The 16,339-nt window shown below is 43.0% G+C and overlaps 1 protein-coding gene across 1 annotated transcript in view; it reads left to right on the forward strand.

Annotated features, from left to right (window-relative positions):
• The window catches only part of UBE2W (ubiquitin conjugating enzyme E2 W), a 59,574-nt gene that overhangs the window by 21,392 nt on the left and 21,843 nt on the right, over positions 1-16,339 (forward strand). Inside the window, exon 3 of the mRNA XM_084865020.1 lies at positions 1,563-1,665. Coding sequence (XP_084721146.1) covers positions 1,563-1,665 — 103 coding nt within the window. The remainder of the gene's footprint in view (positions 1-1,562; positions 1,666-16,339) is intronic.

Below are 16,339 nucleotides of genomic sequence, written 5' to 3' on the forward strand. Positions count from 1 at the left end.
CTTTTTATTAGATAGGATATATTACCTCTTATTCTTTTCTTTTAAAATCAAATGGAGGCCGAAACCGGTTTGGCTCAGTGGATAGAGCGTCGGCCTGCGGATTGAGGGGTCCCAGGTTCGATTCCGGTCAAGGGCATGTACCTTGGTTACGGCACATTCCCAGTAGGAGGTGTGCAGGAGGCAGCAGATCGATGTTTCTCTCTCATCGATGTTTCTAGCTCTCTGTCCCTCTCCCTTCTTCTCTGTGATAAATCAATAAAAAATACATTTAAAAAAAATAAAATAAAATGGAGGAGGGGAAGTTAGAGAAATAGAGGAAGGGAAGTTAGAGAAATAGGATACATTACCTCTTTTCTTTCTTTTTTAAAAAAATATATTTTTATTGATTTTTTACAGAGAGGAAGGGAGAGAGATAGAGAGCTAGAAACGTCGATGAGAGAGAAACACCAACCAGCTGCCTCCTGCACACCCCCTACCGGGAATGTGCCCGCAACCAATGTACATGCCCCTGACCGGAATCGAACCCAGGACCTTTCAGTCCGCAGACCGACGCTCTACTACTGAGCCAAACCGGCTTCGGCTTATTCTTTTCTTTTAAATCAAACAGAGGAGGGGAAGTTAGAGAAATAGAGATTTTGATGAGAAAGATGATGGGCAGTATTTTAGAAGCAAAGTGGACCAAAGTCATAAGAATGAGTTACTAATTATGTCTCTATTTTATATTCATGGTTTTTATATGTGGAAGCAAAATAAGCTTGCAGAGATACTATAGAAATCTGTTCTGTGTTTTATTAAACAGTTGAGACATAATGAGAGACAAAGGAAAGGCCATATAGAACTTTGCCCATCAGAGTAAGTGGACTAATGTCCTTCCCCCATTGCTTCTAAAATAATTGATACCAGAATGGAAGTTAATTAGTTTGAAATTATTTATAAAATCTTTTTACTCATTGTATAAATAATCTTGAGATAATAAGATAGGATAAATTGAGTAGGAATAGCATAGGCTTTGCTGTTATCACCCTGAGTTTAGGTTTTTATTTTGTTTTTGATTTATTCATTCATTATTTACCCTTTGCACTCCGCTGTCCCCTCTCAGGGGACATCGGAATTCTAGCATATCATTCGGATGTCCCCTCTCAGGGGACATTGCAGTTTATTAGTGATTACGGGGAATTGAGTTAATTCAACGCACGTTTCACAAAGTAGCGTCGAGTAGCTGGTAGCCAATGTCCAGAATGGTTCAGAGTAGCTGGTAGCCAATGTCCAGAATGGTTTGGAGTGCAAAGGGTTTATTATGTTTGTTTTTTGAGACCTTCAATAAAATTTGTATTTTTCTTTTCTAGCTATCTGAATTTGATCTAGTTATTTAACCCTTGAATAGGCATTCCAGGAATGTGAGTGGCTGATTCTGTAATTATTGGGAGGATGAAGTATGCTATTATACACAAATGACTCCTATCCCAATACCTGGCATAGAAGAAGTTGTTGGTGTTATCTTTTCTCCTTCTTGCCTCAATCCCTTTTATCTGAAGTTTTTAATTTCTTTTTTTCTATTCTAGGTGGATTGTAGACATGGAAGGTGCACCAGGTACCTTATATGAAGGGGAAAAATTTCAACTTCTATTTAAGTTTAGTAGTCGATATCCTTTTGACTCTCCTCAGGTAACTGTCTTGCTTTTTAAAAATTCATTGTATTTTTTTATAGCAAAATGCTAAATTGGTGATTTTTGACCAAGGAAAACTTTATAAAATTTATTTTATTTATATAGATAGATTTCTTCCTTTATCTTACCATAATGTAAATCAGGATCTTTTGAACATTCTATATTATTGAGATTAGGGCTTTGCTGCTTTTGTACTTCCAAGAACTTAAAACTTTCTTAACCATAGATGTTAATAAAAAGGGGTGGAAATCTGACCTAGATCTATGGATTATTGGAGAGAGAACTTAATATTCTGGAATAGCTAGGCTTTTGTTCCTAAATAAGATGATAGAATGCTATTGTAAAGAGGCAAGTGATTTGTTCAAAGGAGTACTTCTTTGATTTTGCATTGACATGCTATCTTTGCAACATGTTAGCACTGCAAGCGCAGAATATATTATGAGATGTTAAACATCTAGACATGAGTCCCAAATCTTATTATAATTCGAGGTACTGTCAGTTAATGGCTTAATACTTGGATAGGGGAAAATAGTGGTGGAGGAACATTTTTGAGAGCTGTTTAACGGGGTGAATAATTAATTGGTGGAGGTTAGAGAAGGGGAAAGACTATAAGATGACTTCATATTTCTGGCTTGGTAAGGGTAAATGAGTTACTCATAGTGGCAAAGTGAAAAAACTTAATGCCAACTCTGTCTAGTGTTGCTAGGTAATGAGGTGTTCTGGATGATGAAATTTCCCAAATACCTGAAATTCAACCTATTTGGTACTAAAATATGCTATTTTTAAGGAAAGTCATACTGCATTGCTACTTTATTTTATTTTAAAATATATTTTATTAAAAGACAAAATAAAATAAGCCCTCAAAAAAATAAAATAAAATATATTTTATTGATTTTTTTTTTTCCATTATTTTAATTTTATTTTATTGTTTAAAGTATTACACATAGGCCGAAACCGGTTTGGCTCAATGGATAGAGCGTCGGCTTGGGGACTGAAAGGTCCCGGGTTCGATTCCGGTCAAGGGCATGTACCTTGGTTGCGGGCATATCCCCAGTAGGGGGTTATTTTATTGATTTTTAACAGAGAGGAAGGGAGAGGGATAGAGTTAGAAACATTGATCAGCTGCCTCCTGCACACACCCCACCACAACCAAGGCACATGCCCTTGACTGGAATCGAACCCAGGACCCATCAGTTCACCGGCCGACACTCTAGCCACTGATCCAAACTGGTCAAGGCGCATTGCTACTTTAGAGAGGATATACCATACTCTAATAGAAATAGACTATAATAAAATAAATAAATAAATAAATGCCTTTCTTCTCTCCAGAAAATGAGCTTCACTTTTTATTGTTGCCTTTGGTTTATTAGCATCATTGCTGACTATTAATGCTTGAAGGCAGCAGGGTCTTGAATATATGGAAGGAGAATTCAACTAACCAACTACTGGAAGCTTACTGTGGGATCTCACACATTTTTCATCAGGAAAATACTATTTTTGTAAATGCGAAACTAAGTAAAAAGTTTCCTCTATTTCTAAATCAGATATCAAACTTGAGCATCATTTGAATTTCATTTTTAACATATGGTTATTTGTAATAAAATCCCTTTATCATCTTATCTCATATTTTTAAAATTCTTTTTCTTCAGTTGTACTCTGCCCACCCTTCTGATTTTGGAGTTCTTTATTCAGCTCTCCCTTACTCTTCTCACTCTTCTCTGAGTTCAACCATACTAAGCAGCTGGTCCCAGGTCTACAGCTCTGTGTATAAGCTTTTCCTTCTGAGGTTTAATTTCACTCCCTTCTTGGACATCTCTACTTAACTCCAAACAACTCAAATGTAACACATCTAAACTCAGTCTTTTCCAATTACAAAATAAGGGGATATTTTCCCCCCTTGGGTTGCTGTCCACTTATCTGCTCGTGTTAAAGTTCTTCTGTTTCCCACACTCTAAATGCAGTTTTTCAGATCCTTTTGCAGTCATTCTGCTCTTACTTTACTGTCAGTGCTGCAATCCTAGTTCTTTTCATCCCTAGCCATCCTTTTACAGTGCCATTAGATTTCTTTGAAGCTGCAGTTATCTCATTGGATTTTACATGTACAAGTACACACAGAACCACCTTCCTCACCTTCCTCAATAAAACCTCTAATGGTTCATTATTTCCTGTCAGGTCTAAAAACTCTTTAACTTATGTCCCTTCATGGTCAAGTCTGAATTGAATCATTTTAGCTACACATTACCTTCATGCATCCTAATATATAGTAATATTTATATTATACTTTGTAATGAACATCCATCCTCATTTTGTATTGTAATAGCTCTTAATGAAGAGTTTAGGGGGAGATGCGTTCATCCTCATTTTATTGAAGAAATTGAAACTTATAGAGTAAAATGTCTTGTTCCTGGTTCAAAAGCTAGCTAGCTAGTAGAATAGTCACAACTTAAACCCAAGTTACTTCTCCCTTATACTGCCAATCAGGAGTGAGTACCAGCATGGGGGGAAAAGGCCTATTTATCCATTCAGTAATGTTATATCTGGAAGAGAAAGATCATTTGTAGAATGATACCTTTGTAAGCTCCTGGGCACTTGTTCCCAATCTTTTGGAATAATATGAGGATTCTGTTTTTAACATCAGTTCATCCTGTGGTCTCTTCCATGTCATAGAAGTTGCATATTCTATTATAATATCCAGGATTGAGAACATGACAGAGCTACTCTGAGTCCAGTAATAGTTTAAAATTATTTTTAATCACATTATATGTATGGTTATAATGTAATTATAATGGATCTAAACAATAAACACTTGATATACATATAGATTTAAAGATGCTTGCAATTAAAGATTTTGTAGAAGACCATTGCTTTGACGCAGTAAATTTCTCCAAAGCAAAGATTATATTTGATGAGACCTGGCAGCACTGGCACTGGTTGGCTAATCATTCACTCATTCTCCTGTGCAATGAACAACACTAAATTTACCACTATTTACAAGAGTAGAATTTGGGGAAATATCACTAGAATAGACCAATCTCATTGAGAAATTATTACTTTCGTATCTGTGAGTAAGATCTGTAAGACCATACATAAACATGACAGTTTGCTTTTTCCCCTACTAGTTATAATTTATCTCACATTATTTCACTTTATAGTGAAAAGGCTACCTATCTAAAATAATGCTGTTTGGCCCAGCCATTTGCTTTAAAGAAAATAATAACAGTGACAAAAAACCTTTTCAGTTAATGTGAGAGCCAAGATGAGCCATCTTTTCATAACTGGTTTCTACGAATGTGCATTTACAACCAGGCATACAGAAAATACAATATTTTTTAAAATACTTTTCTATATTAGCATGCAGGTAAATGGCTAATTTACCTTGTATTGAGCATGAATTGTACGCCAAATACTCTCCTGTGTATTTTAGATATAGGAGTACAGAAATTAAAAAGCATTGGCATTGGTTCTGCCTTATAATCTGTTAAATATTTGGACAGGTAGACATTTATTCATTAATTTTGTAAGTATTTATATAGCACATAGCATAGGACAGATCCTGGACTAGGTATTGGTGATTCAGTGGTAAACAAAACTACAGAAGAAAAAAATATCCTGCTTACATGTAGTTTGTATTTTTGTGGAAAGAGACAGACAGTAAATAAAACACATATACCAGTAGTATGGAAAATGATGGGGGGGAAACAGAAAAGAGGAATGAGGGTGTTATGGTTTTGGAAGGAGTTATTAAGGAAGATTTCACTGAAAAGGTGGCCTTGGAGCAGAGATCTGAAAGAAATGAGTGAGCGAACCCTGTGACAGAGGTGAGGGGAAGAGCAGGTGACTCCAGTGCGCCTGGAGTAGTCTCTAGAGTGCTATATAAACAAGGTGGGAAGTGTAGGGCATAGGGCAGAGGTAATTTGGGCTGATAGGACATTTAAAGCCCATGATAAGAATTTTAACTTTAACTCTGAATGAAATGGAAAACCTTTGAAGATTTTGAGTAGAGAAATGACGTGATCCTACTTAAAATTAAAAGGTAAAAGCTGGCTATTACATAGCAAATTGACTGGGGACATGGGTGCAGGGATATCAGATAAGCTTAAAAAAATGTGTGTGTGTGTGTGTGTGTGTGTGTGTGTGTGTGTGTGTGTATTATTGATTTCAGAGAGGAAGGGAGAGGGAGAGAGAGAAACATCAATGATGAGAGAGAATCATTGATCAGCTGCCTCCTGCACACCCCCTACTGGGGATGGAGCCTGCAACCCAGGTACATGCCCTTGACCAGAATCGAACCTGGGACCTTTCAGTCCACAGACTGACACTCTATCCACTGAGCCAAATTAGCTAGGGTCAGATAAGCTGTTGAAATAATTCAGGAAGGGTAGCAATGGAGGTCATGGAAGGTGCCATATTTTGTACTTATTTATTTTATTTTTTAAATATATTTTTTATTGATTTCAGAAAGGGAGAGAGAGGGAGGAAGGGAGGGAAGGAAAGAAGAAAGGAAGGAAGGAAGCAAGTAAGGAAGGAAGGAAAAAGAAAGGGAGAGAGAAACATACATCAGTGATGAGGGCAGATCACTGGTCGGCTGCCTCCTGCCCAGCCCCCACTGGGGATCAAGCCGGTAACCTGGGTATGTGCCCTGACTGGGAATCAAACCCTGATCTCTTGGTTCATGAGTTGATACTCAACCACTATGCCACGCCGGCTGGGCTGTACCTATTTTAAAAGTTGAGCTAACAGAATTTGCTGATGGATCAGTGTGGAATGTGAATGAAGGGAGTAAAGGAGAACTCCACAAGTTTTGGGCTCACAACTGGAAGTGTGATTGTATGCTTGGGAGCAAAGAGAAAGCAGTGCCTGGTTTAGAGTAGAATGTCTTTAAGCTTTCAACTAATTTTTGTTGAAAAACCTGTTTGCACTGGGACTTAAGAACAAGAAGAGTTTACAAAATGGGCAAGGCATGAGAAAATGTGGCCTCTTCTGAGTTCTGTGAGCTTATGTTGTTGTGGTTTTGTGTGTAGATCATGGAGGGCTACAAGAAGAGATTAAAGTGAATGGATATTTGGGAATCTGTCAAAACAAGAAAGTGAAGGAGTTTGAAGTTTTATCTCAAAGGTCTCGGGAAGTATGGTCAGTCTCCATCAAAACTATGAAGTCTTCAAGCTTATGTCTTTATTGTTTTGCTTCTTTTCTTTTCTACCTCCTCCTTCACGTTCACAACTCTTCCTTCCTGAAAATATCCACTATCTTAGACCCCATTCCCCTGTCTGAGCATCCTAGTTGATTTATGTTTGTTTGTTTATTGATTTCAGAGAGGAAGGGAGAGGGAGACAGAGATTGAAACATCAATGATGAGAGAGAATCATTGATGGGCTGCCTCCTGCATGCCCCTTACTGGGGATCAAGACTGCAACCCGGGTATGTGCCTTTTACCAGAATCGAACCTGGGACCCTTCAGTCCTCAGGCTGACACTCTGTCCACTGAGCCAAACCAGCTAAGACAAAGCATCCTATTTGAATAAAACAAATGTGAAGCACACCTATATTAGGTTATAAATGTCCCAGTTATAGATGTTAAGCTTTCAACCAGTATTTGTTAGAGAAATTTTAGGCATATTAGAAATAGGGGAAATATTTTTTTAGGAGAAAGAGGACACTGTTTTGTTTTGAAACCATATTGATGCTAAGAGCAGTGCTAAAAATATACTTGCCTTGGCTACAAAGCTTTTGAAACATTGGGGCAAAAGAGTAGTCATTTTCCCCTCACCCTTATTCCCCTCCTTTGCATGCCCCAAACATAGACCTTTCATTTGGTTGCTGAGAACTCCCTAACTGTGGAGATCACAAGTCTGTCTTCATAGTGTCCTCGTCCTGTTATCTGTGCTCTGATTTCCCTTGCTCTGTCATGTGATGGCAGGAAAGCTTCCCAAAGTCTTACCAACATTATCTATTGCCTTTGCCAAAACCGGTTTGGCTCAGTGGATAGAGCATCAGCCTATGGACTGAAGGGTCCCGGTTTCGATTCCCGTCGGGGGCATGTATCTTGGTTGTGGGCACATCTCCAGTAGGGGGTGTGCAGGAGGCAGCTGATCGATATTTCTCTCTCATCAATGTTTCTAACTCTCTATCCCTCTCTCTTCCTCTCTGTAAAAAATCAATTTAAAAAAATCTATTGCCTTAAATTGTCTACTACCTAGGATATCTGACAATGAACCCTGTTCATTGAAGCTTTGGAAGTAAAGCGGAGGGAAGGCATAGGAAAAGACTGGTAGGCCAGAAGATCACAGGGCATAAAAGAGAGAATGGTTACCATCCAAGGGAACCCAATCTTAGTTTAATTGTAGCCAGCAATTTTCTCTTTGCAATACAAGTGATAGCTGTATGGTCATGGTAATTCTGAAACACCGGGAAAACGGTTAATGCTGATGCTGCCAATTCATAGTAGATGACCAAAGGGAGGAATTGAGTTGAAAACTATGTTAAAATCTAATCCCCAGTCACTTTTGTCAAAGATTCACCATTTACACTATAATCATGTATTACTCATAATTCAATACTCAATTTAGTTTATTTATTTTTATTTATTTTTTTAAAATATATTTTATTGATTTTGTACAGAGAGGAAGGGAGAGAGATAGAGAGTTAGAAACATCGATGAGAGAGAGTCATCAATCAGCTGCCTCCTGCACACCCCCCACTGGGGATATGCCCGCAACCAAGGCACATGCCCTTGACCGGAATCAAACCCAGGACCCTTCAGTCCCCAAGCCGACACTCTATCCATTGAGCCAAACCGGTCCCGGCTCAATTTAGTTTATTACAGTAAATTCTCTGCTTGTTTGTTCAGTTTTATGGTTACACATTATTTCATCTATTTACAATTTTCATCAGGAAAGAAAGTATTCTCTTGCATTGTCCCTGAAGAAATCTTGGTATCCATATTATCAATTGGCTTTTATAATTATAGCCTGTTTTCTACTACTCATTCTGTGTAAGCTGTGTTTTGACGTAACCTAATGCCAGATTAGGTATCTGACTTTATAATTACTTCTAGCGCACTAGTCTGAACACAGTAGTATGCCTTCCTTGTGGTAAGACCTCAGCTTGATGCTTGAAAATCTTATATATGAGTACCATTAATTTCATATTAGGAACAGCTAAGCTCCAGCCTTTATTTTGTCACTATTGGTGGCTTTCAGTTTAAATTTTAGTAGTTTTTTTTGTTTTTAAAAAAATATATTTTATTGGTTTTGTACAGAGAGGAAGGGAGAGAGATACAGAGTCAGAAACATCGATGAGAGAGAGTCATCGATTAGCTGCCTCTTGCACACCCCCTACTGGGGATATGCCCGCAACCAAGGTACATGCCCTTGACCGGTATCCAACTCGGGACCCTTCAGTCCCCAAGCCGACGCTCTATCCATTGAGCCAAACCGGTCTTGGCAAATTTTAGTAGTTTTTTATGACCGTACATTAAGTACCCAGAGGTTGGCTTGTTTTAAATTTTAGGTTGGGTGTGTAATACGCACACTTATAAAATTATATGAACCCTGAGCACAGTTCTCTCTCAGATCTCACCGCTCTTGAAAATGAGCCACACTGATAGGGAGATGTTTGGAAGTTTAGAGACATTTGAGGACTGCTTCTAATGCATACTGAGAATTTCAGGTGTGGTTTACATGCATTGGTCTATATGTTTATATCTGAATAAATTATTACTTTTTAAAAAAATACCTTTTTAAAAATATATTTTATTGATTTTACAGAGAGGAAGGGAGAGGGATAGAGAGCTAGAAACATCAATGAGAGAGATACATCGACCAGCTGCCTCCTGCACACCCCCTACCGGGGATGTGCCCGCAACCCATGTACATGCCCTTGACCGGAATCGAACCTGGGACCTTTCAGTCCGCAGACTGACACTTTATCCACTGAGCTAAACCGGTTTTGGCTTAAAAAATATCGTAATTGATTTTTAGAGAGAGAAGAAGGGAAAGAGAGAGATAGAAGAATCATTGAGAGAGAAAGCCATCTTTTGGCTGCCTTATGCATGGTCCCTATTGGGGATCAAGCCTGCAACCTGGGCATGTGCCCTGACTGGGAATTGAACCAGCAATCTCCTGGTTCCTGGGTCAATGCTCAACTGTTGAGCCACACCAGACAGGCATGAATAAATTATTTTAAAAATAAATAAATTAGCAACATTCTTATTTATTTCCTTTGGTTTCAATTTCATGTGTATTCAGTTGTCTTGCCAGATTTGTTTTAGATAGTTTTATCAGCTACTTGGGACTTCAAATAAAAAGTTTTGAACTCTGAAAATAGCTTAATTATCTCTTAAGGTTTTAGAACTTACTTGGCTGCATTAAAATAACTGAAATATACATTTCCTCCTTTGGCTTCTACTGGTGTTAAGTAAATGAGGATGATTAAGAGAGTGATCTTGAAGAAATTCAGCCTTGGTTACTCTCCCAACCACATTCAGAGGACTAGAATAGTAAAGTTTACTTTCAAAAAGCAGCCTGTGGAAACCACTGACCAATTTTTTACATGATAAACTCTTCAAAAGTTTTTCCTTTTATTTTAGCAATTCATCTATGGCATGTAAACTCTTCCTTTCCATGATTAGACCTGGAACTTGTAAATTCTGTATCTGTTTCTCAGGTTAGGCCTCAGGGGTTCCTGGGCTATGTACAGCTGATTCATTCCCCTGTTTTTAGGTGGCTAAAAGTTTTGGACTGTCTGCATTTGCCCTGCATGCAGCATGTTAAAAAGCCCCGGTTTGTTTGTTTGATTTTTAAGGCTTACTGAGACTTGATTTTTATTTCAGTCCCCTCATGCTTCAGAGCTGATCTCTTGATTTCTGGTTCTACTCTGCTTACAGACTGTGCTGCAGGGTCCCTTTCCTCTCGCTTCTCCTTGTTTCCTTTTGGCCGTGCATATTTCTTGGCTCCCAGGCCAGATGATTTAGTATACCATCATTTCTACCCAAGAATGCTGCTTTCCTTCTGCCCTGTGAACTGGCTCGTCAGCATGCAGTGTTGACCTTTGTATTTGTCTGTGTATTTTCCTTTGATGGTTGCTGATACAGTGATTCTTTTTTTGCCAAAGAAGATAACTTGGTGGTTATTCATTTATTGGCACTTTCAAAGCACTGTTCTACTTGACTTCTTAAAAAAGACTTGTTACTGAAAAATATCCTGTAAAAAAATAATTGTTGTGGTCAGGGAATAAGCTCTTGGGCATTGCTTGCATTCTTTTTTTTTTTTTTTTTTTATTTATTTTTAAATCAATCTTTATTGTTCATATTATTACAAAGGTTCCTCATTTCTTCCCCCCTCCACCAGGTTCCCACCCCACCCTCCGCCCCCTCCCCATCCCCCATTGTCCTCATCCATAGGTGCACAGTTTATGTTCAGTCTCTTCCTCCCTCCCTTTCCCCGATAGTAAATCCCTTTTCAGATAGTAAATCTGTTACTTAGCATTTTCTCATCAATAATACCTCCACATGCCCAATGATACACTTCACACAAAAGACATTTCCAAATAGGTCAACCAGCCTCATCCAGGCCCCACCCAAGGCACTCACAGATCAACACCCCAGCGCAATACTAACTCAACACATCCAGATCTAAGCCTTCATCACTTGCTTCAGCAGACCCTCAAGTTCCCGCAAAAGTTTCCAGCCATGTCTGAGAGGCAGCCGTGGGCAGGGACAGGCGAGGAGCGAGCTGTTTCGGGCCTGGCTGCTCCGGGCCTGGCCTCTGTTGCTCTGGTTCGTTCCACAACCAGCTGCTCCGGGTCTGGTCACTGCCGCTCCTGACCTAGTTGCTCTGGACTTGGCTGTTGCTGCTACAGGCCTGGCCGCACCCGACCCGGCTGCTCTGGGCCCGGTTGCTCCGGTCCCGGCCGCTCCGGGCCTGGCCGCTCCCAGCCTGGCAGCTGCTGCTCCTGGCCTGGCCGCACCCGACCCGGCTGCTCCGGGCCTGGCCGCTCCCAGCCTGGCAGCCGCTGCTCCGGGCCTGGTCGCTCCCAGCCTGGCAGCCGCTGCTCCGGGCCTGGCCGCTCCCAGCCTGGCAGCCGCTGCTCCGGGCCTGGCCGCACCAGACCCGGCTGCTCCGGGCCTGGCCGCTCCCAGCCTGGCAGCTGTTGCTCTGGGCCTGGCCGCTCCCAGCCTGGCAGCCGCTGCTCCGGGCCTGGCCGCACCAGACCCGGCTGCTCCGGGCCTGGCCGCTCCCAGCCTGGCAGCTGTTGCTCTGGGCCTGGCCGCTCCCAGCCTGGCAGCCGCTGCTCCGGGCCTGGCCGCACCAGACCCGGTTGCTCCGGGCCTGGCCGCTCCCAGCCTGGCAGCCGCTGCTCCGGGCCTGGCCGCACCAGACCCGGCTGCTCCGGGCCTGGCCGCTCCCAGCCTGGCAGCCGCTGCTCCGGGCCTGGCCACACCAGACCCGGCTGCTCCGGGCCTGGCTGCTCCCAGCCTGGCAGCTGCTGCTCCGGGCCTGGCCGCTCCTAGCCTGGCAGCCGCTGCTCCGGGCCTGGCCGCACCAGACCCGGCTGCTCCGGGCCTGGCCGCTCCCAGCCTGGCAGCTGTTGCTCTGGGCCTGGCCGCTCCCAGCCTGGCAGCCGCTGCTCCGGGCCTGGCCGCACCAGACCCGGCTGCTCCGGGCCTGGCCGCTCCCAGCCTGGCAGCCACTGCTCCGGGCCAGGCCACACCAGACCCGGCTGCTCCGGGCCTGGCCGCTCCCAGCCTGGCAGCCGCTGCTCCGGGCCTGGCCACACCAGACCCGGCTGCTCCGGGCCTGGCTGCTCCCAGCCTGGCAACTGCTGCTCCGGGCCTGGCCGCTCCTAGCCTGGCAGCCGCTGCTCCGGGCCTGGCCGCACCGGACCCGGCTGCTCCGGGCCTGGCCGCTCCCAGCCTGGCAGCTGTTGCTCTGGGCCTGGCCGCTCCCAGCCTGGCAGCCGCTGCTCCGGGCCTGGCCGCACCAGACCCGGCTGCTCCGGGCCTGGCCGCTCCCAGCCTGGCAGCCACTGCTCCGGGCCAGGCCACACCAGACCCGGCTGCTCCGGGCCTGGCCGCTCCCAGCCTGGCAGCCGCTGCTCCGGGCCTGGCCACATCAGACCCGGCTGCTCCGGGCCTGGCTGCTCCCAGCCTGGATGCTCCGTGCTTGGCTACTGCTGTTCTGGGCCTGGCTGCTCCCAACCCGGCTGCTCTGGGCCGGGCTTCTCCGGGCCCGGCCACTCCGTGTCTGGGTGTTCCTGGACTGGCCACCCTGGGCTTGGCCGCCTCTGCCTCAGGCCTGGCTGCCACTGCCCCAGGTCTGGCTGCTCCAGTGCTGGCCGTTGATGCTCTTGTTCTGGCTGCTGCTGCTCTGGGGCCTGGCCACTGCTGCTCCGGGCCCAGCTGTCACTGCCTTGTGCCTGGCCACTCTAGGCCTGGTCGCCGCTGTTCCAACATTCTGTCCCTTTTTTCTTTTTTGTTTTTCTTTTTTTTAAAAAAAAAAAACAAAAAACGCATTTATGTTGCAATGTTGGCTGGTGCGTTGAGTTCTGACTTAGTCTTTGATTTTTCAAGATCTTCTTTGTATTCTTTCTTAAGTAATTTTACTATCATTTGCTCTCACTTGATTTCTTCACATTGAGAACTTCTTTGGTTTCTTCCTCCTTGTCCTGGGAGCTCAGCAGGTTGGCATGTGGCACCCCTTTGTTCTCCGCAGGCTCCTGTGCTGCTTCAGCCTGTTACTGGGGTCGGCGCCGCCCAGGAAGCAGCCCCCGTCCTTGGCTCCGTTGCCCGCGCTCAGCAGTCGAAGGCTCAGGGGCACCCCCCCCCCCTGGGGACCCTGTCGCCCAGCTCCTTGCTGGCGCCCGGCTGGCCGGTGTCCCGCAGGGGCTCCTGCTCCTCGTCGCGTTCCTCCAGTCTGTAGCTTTCTTTCTCCCTCCCACTAGGGGAGTCCAGGATCAGAGTCAACAGACTGTCCTCTGCGCAGTGTGCGCGACTCCGGGGGCTCGGCCTTTCGCCGCGCTCCCAGGACTCCATCTCACAGCCCCGTCTCCCCCTGCCCGTGCCTGGGTCCCCAGGGATTGGCCCAGACCTGGAGTTCGGGGCGGTCTGGACTGAGGCTTAGTGCCACCGCCGGAGGCTTTGTTTCTTCCGGCTAGGGTAATCCAGCATCAGAGTCAACATTCAGTCCTCTGCGCGCCATGTGCGCGGGACTCCGGGGGCCCCGCCTTTCGCCGGGATTCCGCCTCACAGCCCCCTCTCCCCCTGCCGGAGCCTGGGTCCCCAGGTTCTGGCCCATAACTTGGGGCTCAGCGCTGCCGGTTCGGGGGTTCAGCCCAGGCTGGGGGTTCTATTTCCTTCCTGCTAGGGAACGCCAGGCAGCACCCAGCCCTCTCCTCCTCTCCGGCTGCGACCTCTCCGCGCGCGTGCGTGCGAGCGCGCAGCATGTCTCCGTACCTTAGGCTTTTTTTCAGCTCCTCTGATTTTCCTTCTGGTTTTCTCCCTCCTTCCTATTGTAGAGTTTTCAGTCAGTCGACTACCTGTAGCTCTGGGCAATGTCCACTCTACATTTTAGTTGTATTCCATTGAAATTGTTGTGAGCTGCTGCGGCTAGGTGTCTACCCGAGCAGCCATCTTGGATCCTCCCCTTTGCTTGCATTCTTAATAAATATATCCTACTGGTCCAATGGTATTTTCTGGCAAAAGGGATAGTACCCCAAAGCAGATGCATATTCTGTGAGATTCATTAATACCCACTGTAGACATCTACAATAGGTTGTGGGAATATCAAATGCATGTGATAATAAACTATAATTTGTACTGGTAAAAAAGAAAATTTAATTTAAAAAATTTAAATTAAAATAGCCTTTGGAAACTAGGATTAACTTAAGAATTGCAAGACCATGTAAGCAGTCATTTCCTTTTACAGAGCAGTACTTTCTTTAAGCAAAAAAGTCATTAGCATAGGTAGATATAATTGAGGTAAATGGTATACTTCTAAACAGGCTGTGCCAGTCTTTCAGGGGTTTTCTGCAATTGGGCAGGGAAAGTAACTTGATGTCTCTTATTTTGAGACTTTACTTTTATTTTTCAGCTTTATTTTAGCTCTCTTTAGTGTGAATGGAGGGTGGATGGCCAGATTTTAAAGAGAGAAAAAAAAGAATAATGTTTGAAAAGTGATTCCTTTGAGAAAAAAATCCATTTGCTGTCTTATATTAGCTTTAGCCAAGGAAATGAGTCCCATATGTTAGTAGTATTTGAAATATTGGAGAGCTCCTACTTGTATGAAAGAGTGCGTTGTTAAATGTAAGTATTTGTGAGCTTGTTATAAAATTAGATTTGTAGCTAGCTGTGTAAAAATAAAAGAAAAAGCCTAGCTTATCATAATCTTCTACAACGTGTCCTATATTAAATAATGACATACATTACGCTGGCCACATTTATTTCACTGGCTCTCTTTTCTCTCTAAAGGGAAGGAAAGGTATGCCTAGAGCAATATATGTTTCATCATCAGTTTCTGTCATAAGTTAAGGTAAAGTTTCTCCATACTAAGATTCCGCTATATTCAAGTGTGAGGCAGTTTGCAGGACTGAAAAAAATACTGTAAATCTTGTTTGGAAACTACTGGTTTATATTTGATGAACTTTATAATAGTCTCATTATACCTACTGACTCAAAATCTGTGAAAGTGGGTCCTTGAATTTGTATTTTTAGCCACATCTTCAGGTAATTTTTTAAAGGCCAGTTCAGGAATTAGGAATGAATACTAAACAACAGAATAAAAATCAGTTAAAGATTGGTGAATTAACTTATATGTTAAAATAAATAATATAAAGTAATATATAAACATCTTCATTTAAAGATTGGTGAATTAACTTATATGTTAAAATAAATAAGTTAATATAAAGTAACATATAAAACATTCTTAAAAATAACTTTTATTGCTTTTGACCTCCTTTGGGCCATGCTTATAAATTCCTCAGGATACATGAATCTACTCTCCTTCCTTTTCAGATGCTTAGGTAGATATGTAAAAGAAACTCTACTGTTAGGATATTTATTTAATTATTAGGGCAAAGGAAGGAAATAATAGATTTATTACCTTTCAAAATAGTGGATAAGCAAAATGAAGAAAGGAAAAACTATTATAAGAATTGAGTAAAAGAAAAGGCGGAGAAAAACACCAAGTAATTGGGAGACTCATTCAACCCCCCAGTTTTGTGTTTTTTATTTTGGTCTAGGCACATAGTTATTTACTGATTAATAAGTAACAGTTTGTGCCCATCATGATGGATGTGTGAGTGTAGAGGAGGTGGAATACATTGCAGCCGTTTCCTTTTGCGCACCTGAGGTGGTAGCATTGTTACAGATGGAAGGGGTATTCCTCCCAACTATAACTCATGTGGTCTCAAAGCTAAGTACTTTCTGTTCGGAATTTTATTGTATTTGATTTCTATATGCGGAGAGCAATGAATAGATGAAAAACCATTCTTACAAATGGAGAGTTGACTTTTTCTAGTCTAAAAATACATGGTAGTTTGAAATTCTTATAGGGGATTTGAAAAATAGCTGAAATACAAAATAGATTATTTGGGGTTCCCTCTCCCAATGACATGGGCATTCATACAGTGAAACCAGTATTTACTGAATTCATGGGAATAAAAAAGTAGTTATTTAT

The sequence above is a fragment of the Pipistrellus hanaki genome (genome assembly GCF_964339955.1).
Source record: "Pipistrellus hanaki genome assembly, chromosome: 17".
In the NCBI taxonomy this organism is placed as follows: Eukaryota; Metazoa; Chordata; class Mammalia; order Chiroptera; family Vespertilionidae; genus Pipistrellus; species Pipistrellus hanaki.